This window comes from Haplochromis burtoni, unplaced genomic scaffold (genome assembly GCF_018398535.1).
Source record: "Haplochromis burtoni strain Fernald_Lab_line unplaced genomic scaffold, NCSU_Asbu1 Contig_30, whole genome shotgun sequence".
In the NCBI taxonomy this organism is placed as follows: Eukaryota; Metazoa; Chordata; class Actinopteri; order Cichliformes; family Cichlidae; genus Haplochromis; species Haplochromis burtoni.
The window spans coordinates 1,820,084-1,826,203 of record NW_024582391.1 but is presented as its reverse complement, the minus strand read 5'-3'; the positions used below and the strand labels follow the sequence as shown (position 1 = coordinate 1,826,203).

Below are 6,120 nucleotides of genomic sequence, written 5' to 3'. Positions count from 1 at the left end.
TGTGTGTGTGTGTGTGTGTGTGTGTGTGTGTGTGTGTGTGTGTGTGTGCTTGCAGTTGTTTGTGTTTTCGACAGCCATCCGTCCTTCTCTTCCTTCGCTGCAACAGCGAGCGCTATCAAGTCCTATTGTTTCTATTCAATTAGCTGCCATTACCAACGGCAGTTTGATTACTGAGTTCATTTGGCTGGCGGGGAACAATGGAGGCAGCAAGCTGTCTTTTTCTTCACCAATACTGTCTAGCCCCAGAAGAGAATGAAACGGGGCTCGTCTGTGAGGGATGAGGCGCACGCAAGCAAAACCGACGCCTCGCCTCGGTTCGTTTGGACATCCCGGCGCCCACGGTGCCAGAGGACAAGAGGACAGAGGGCCAAAAGAGGAGGATGAAAAGGAACAGTGTATTCTTGAGCGATTAACAACCTGGGCGTGCTGCAGGGGAAGACAAATGGTGCGCTACATCGATTTCGCTATTACAATGAGCGCTATTCAATCATGCTAAATCCACAGGGGCCTAAGAGCACCATTAGGAGGTCAGCGCCTCCGAATGGCACAGGCAACAACAATCTATAAATGATCTATTTAATGTACTGATATAAAAGAAAGGAGGGCATTTCACAAATTGACATCAGAGTGCTTTCCCAGAATTTCCCAACTGTGCCTCTGCCATTTTGTTAATTAGGTAGTTTGCTAATTTTCCAGTAATCACAGTGGGGAGGGGGGGGTTCCTTCCCCACTTTGTTCAGTTTAGACTGAAATCATTACAGTGCTGAAGCTCTCTTTGTGTACTCACCTCTCTTGTTCCAGTCTCATCTGCTGGGTCTCCTCTTCTGATGCCTGCATGTCCTCTGCTTTGGATTTAGTGGAGCTCCTCCTCTCCATCTTGTCGTCCAGCCGCTCGTCCTTCCGGTTCTTTCCAAACCTGGAAAAGAGAAAAGGTTTGGATTTATATTTGGGAAGCAGCTCAAAGGGAGCGTCCTTGGGAAGCCATCCATTATTAGAAGAATAAGAATAATGTGAATGTAATCAGAGTGCATCAAGACATATCGAATGATAAGACGACACAGTGAATTCCCACCCTACCAACTGTCCACACAACACAGCAGAAAAGATTCAGCTATGGTATAAAAAGTAACTCTGCTTCCACTTTCTTCCTCTGTAGTTGATTACATTACACATATGGCCCACTGTGATCAAAAGTGTGCCAGACCAGTGAAAGCTCCCCTTTCACTCAGTGTAAAGAACTTCAACTGCATATTTAGAGCCTTCTGTTTGACACCTGTGGTTTAGATGTTTGAAAGCTGCGCAACCAGGACAACTGGAAAGCTGGCTGATATCTCTAACACTCTGGCCAATGCAAACTTTTACAATTTAATGACAGGAGTGAGACACTGGTCTGGACATATATGAGCCAAGGTGAGGGACAAGCTGAGAGCATGATTCTCGTCAGATATGCTATGCACTTGGCAAGTCAAATGAGTGGAGAGCGTCTGAAGACAGAGTGTGAGAAAATGATGAGGAGAGGATACAGATCGCAGGCTTACAGCTGACGGGGGAGTACGGGGACATCTACAGGACCACACAGTCTCAAATGGCTTTGATATCTGATTCCATCGTCTGACTTCATCACTGCGCAGGATTACACGATAAAAGAGCAACTTCACGATGAGACTGGAACAGGAAATGCAGTTTTTATGGGAGCACGATGTCATATCCTGCTCCGTGGTGCAGCAAGCCGTGGAGGAAGTGAAAAACATGTACACAATGGAAGGATGAAAGGTACCAAGGAAGTGCACATCTGTACACCACACAGCAGCTCTATGCATGGCACACTGTCTGCTCTGGCATGACATCATGTTGCTGTGCTGGTGATTTGGCCAGTTTTTTTGTCATAGTTTTCTCAGTATAGACTTTTACAATAGCTATAAAACAAATGAATCCAATCATCAGTCAATCATCTTTCACAAAGCTCAGTGGAGTTTAAAAGTGTGACGTGAGAAGAAATTGAACAAAAACAGGACTGGAATTTATTGATCCATCGGAACAAAACTCTGCGTTCTTGCATTACAAACACCAACATCGCTTCTGATGTCCCCTCTGGGCTTTTGTTTTTTTGACCACTCCCCTCTAACTTCAGACAGAGAAGACATCAAGCTCTGTGCGCTCCAAGCCCCATGATGCTGGGGATGGTATGGTGCCAAGTTTATTATACTTTTTTTTTCCATGGCTGTTCTTTATTTGACAGTTTGAGAACTTTCTCTAAAAGCTGAAAAAAGATTACATCAGACGTGGTTCACTTAGGGCCAGTGAAAGGAAATATATTCATGAAATGGGAGACTGGTTCCCTCAAGGATGTTTATTATTCTACTTTACATTAAAAGCAGCCTGGACCTTTGTGCAAATGGCTTCTCTTTTGGTAGAACCTGTTTTGGAATTGTAATCTTTCGAATGTGCTACAGGAGACCCGGGTTTGTGGCTTCGTAAAGAGCCCAGAGGCAAAGGGAGTGATATGTGGGCTCTTTTGTAGCACAGATAGCATACATTACCTGATTAATTAATCAACAAATGGCTCTAGTGAAGGCATAAAACTCTGTGCTAGAGCTGGGAATGATAATAATAATGAACCTGCTATCTATCATCAGGGCAGGTGACAGCTTCCCTGGCTTCCCTTCAAGGACTTTCATTAACTTCCTGAAAGAAGTTGACCTTTCTGTTTTCAACACATAAATATGCTAAAAAGCACGATCACTGGAAAAAAGCTTGTGTTGTCTGTGAACAGTGACCCAAATGTATTTGTCTGCAACTAAAAGAAGGTGACTTGTGTGCAGGAGTGCCCAAACTTTCCATTGGGGCTACAAAGTTTTAGAGGTCGATCCCTGATCCACCATCAATCTTTATTAGTTTATAAGTGGATAACGGGGTGCGCAGCTGGAGAGAACAAGTCACGCTGCAGGTGTGTCCACATCTGTTTGAGATCACATCGACAAATTTTCTGCAGCATCAGTAAAGTGCAAAGTTATCTGCATGATTAGTGGGCTTCTCAACACTGTGGTGGAGCTGTGTGCCAACCAAAGTTAACCTCGTGTCTCGTCAAGCTGGCTGATTGGTTGGTTGGACGCCCAGAGCTCAAACTTTTCCTGAGCTTCAGCCTATGCACCAGGTAACTGGGATGCTTACTGCACTCCATTCTGACTTGGCTAAAGTTAAGAGTCATGTAGACATTTGCGTCAGTAATATGCTGGTGATTTTTTTTTTCCTGCTGCTCACGTATAATTTAAAGTGGCACAGTAAGGTGATACTTGTGTGGAAAACTGTGCTCGGCTGAGCTTTCCTGGGGAGTAAGAAGCAGCTTAGTCATCTTCAATGATTTGTTTGTTCACTTCTGGTAAAGAAGAGCATGCTTCACTTTTTAGCTACTTTTCAGAATCCAGTAATAGACTGTGCTCACACTACGGTCACATGAGCTGTAGTTTTAAAATGCTGAATGCTGCCATCAATGACTCAGACAACAGCAGTGAAATATCCAAAATTATTCACAAGAGAGCTACTGACTGAATCCTTTTTTCTCCATTTTATCTTTGTAGTTGGATCTGTTCAGATCAGTAACTCATGTGTAGAGTGCAATTGTTACGTTGTTATTCCCAGTATGAACATTGACAAATATACCTGTGCACTACTTAAGCTGTAGTAAAATACTATTGCCCCATAGTGTATATAAAAAATACCTCTTTTAATTCTAAAATGTGACCTATGAAAGTGAACTAGTTTAAGTCAACTTGTAGCGTTTATGAAGAGTGAACTGTTTATCTCTCTCTCCTTTTGTTTTTGCTCAATCTCTTCCAGTCATCCACTAAAAACATAAAGTAACCTTAAGGGAGACAAACCTCGGCCCTCAACTTTTTTTCCCTTCATCTGGATCGACATGTGTACAGCGAGCAGAGTCTTACAGTATGACATACTGCAGATTAAGCCGAGCAGGACTCTGAACACGCAGCAACTCCCACATGAGAAACTATTTTCCCATCGCTGGTGGCCAGAGGAGGAAGGATGCAGAGGTGAAGCACAGGTGAAGTAAAGGTTCTGCACTGCCTGAGCTATTAGAAGGCTACTGGGACACTTGCTGGCTTACAGCGTGGCTCTGTTCTTTATATGAACAGTCTGGGTCCCTCCAGTGGGAACCACAGGAGAGCAGAGGACTACACTAATGCCAGTATTATATTTAACACTAGCTATTTTCCCCAAAGGAAAATATGAAGCTCCTTGGCATCAGCAGTTGTGTGTACTGTGTAATGGCAAAACATATTGACTTTCATACCTGTCTCTGAAAGATAAGTGTCACATTTGAGACCTGAAAGGAATCTAACAAAAAACAGTAACGATTTGGAGTTAATCAGCATCAGCTGGCACGGGGAAACTCGAGAATTTCTCCGTAAAACTCTCAAGCTAGTATTGGCACCTTGGCATTAATCGGCACAGGCAGCAGAGCAGTCATATTGACAGCGAGGCCGATGAGGCTTGATAATAAGATATTGACTGGCAGCTGCAAGTCAGGAGTAGAATGACGAATGTGTAACTGTAGCATACATAGAACTGATTTTACCCTAAAGGTCTGGCCAGCTTCCTAAAGACTGGACTGCACTACGGTGTATTCGGAATCTGGAAATTGCCATAAGATTTTAAGAGCAGAAACTTTTGAACTGGAGGGTAGGAATTCTTGACCTTCGGAACAACTTGATACTTGATGCTTACAGATCCAACTTCTGATTCCTTTACGGATTCTGGATCAGTCCTCTGTGTTGCCTGAACAGTGCAGATTAGGAAAAGGCTATGCTGTCATGAGCCTAACATCACTATGCTGCAGTGCACAGAAGAGAACAACTATTGATCAAAGAGAACTGTAATATTTGTAGGGGTATGATGCCAGCGTATCCTTCAACATCAACTCCAACCTTCATTTTATTATCTTATTTTGGCAGCACTGGCACATGTATTCTGATAAAACCTCGTAGGGGTGTAGAGTGGAGTCATGTTAACAATCCATTAAAATTTTTCTCACATACACCAAGACCTTCAAGGTCGACTTAATGATTTATTGGTCGAAAATTGACAAAAAGGCCTAGAACTTAAAAACGATGATTCTAAAAAGGAAATGTTGCAACTTACATCATCATAAAGCGCTGATGTGTTTTTTTTCTACCCAGTATCAGTCCACCAGACCGAAGCAGTGTTTAATGATCCACTGTCAGCCACCTACCTCACTATGGCGAGCAGCAGGTAAGAGTGATGCATACACAAATACACACAGAGGAAGACGGCGAGATGAGACGCAGATTGCACAACTATCATGTGTGCAGAGACGTTCCGTAGATGCGATCAGCACTGTAGTCGCATGCAAACAGAATCTAGACAAATTCAGAAAGTATTCACAACTCATGGGACGCATTCATTCAAAGCCTGAGCTACTCTGGGCTATTTATCACTTTTTAGTCCTGATAATGACTGATTGGCTATCAAAGCTCATTTGGATGATGCGTAATCTGACATGCATCAGTAAAATCTGCTTTACTAATGTTATAATGGCCGCAGATTTGATTAAACGTAGAAAGCAAAATTGAAGCATTCAATCCACGTGTCCTGACTTTGACATCTGCAGACAGCAACTGATCAAATAAAATGTTTTCAAAATGCTGTCACACATTAGGCGTATTACTGAGTAGCAGCCTTCCCTGGATTTGTCTGCTTCCATTAGAAAAGGAGTCAGTAAATAGGTACTCCATTCAGCGTGATACATCATCATACATCACAGAAAGCAGAAGGGTTTATACCACTGGCTGTGGATGCCTCATACATCATCTTCATCGATTTACAGGGTGATAATTCTTCAAGGCTGCGATGCAACAGAGGAGTAAAAAGTCAAAGACAGAATTTCAAAAGATATGACGGGGGAAAGAGTAAATTATGCAAAGCCTTGAAGCCAGTTTGATTGTTACAATCATTTAATCTGGGGAGTGGATTAGAAGGGAGCTAATCTGTTTTGACATCTTCTGTGGGGAATTTCGCAGTTTGTTGCTGACTTAGGAAGAAAAGACAGGGGAAAAAAATGGCTGTCTATTCCTCCTTTGAAAA

The 6,120-nt window shown here is 42.9% G+C and overlaps 1 protein-coding gene across 2 annotated transcripts in view; it reads right to left on the bottom strand.

Moving 5' to 3' along the window:
• Nucleotides 1-6,120, bottom strand: part of LOC102299546 (partitioning defective 3 homolog) — a 308,415-nt gene that overhangs the window by 84,522 nt on the left and 217,773 nt on the right. For both annotated transcript variants that reach the window (XM_042219256.1, XM_042219257.1), the window contains exon 19: nt 788-916. In XM_042219256.1, the coding sequence (XP_042075190.1) occupies nt 788-916 (129 nt within the window). The remainder of the gene's footprint in view (nt 1-787; nt 917-6,120) is intronic.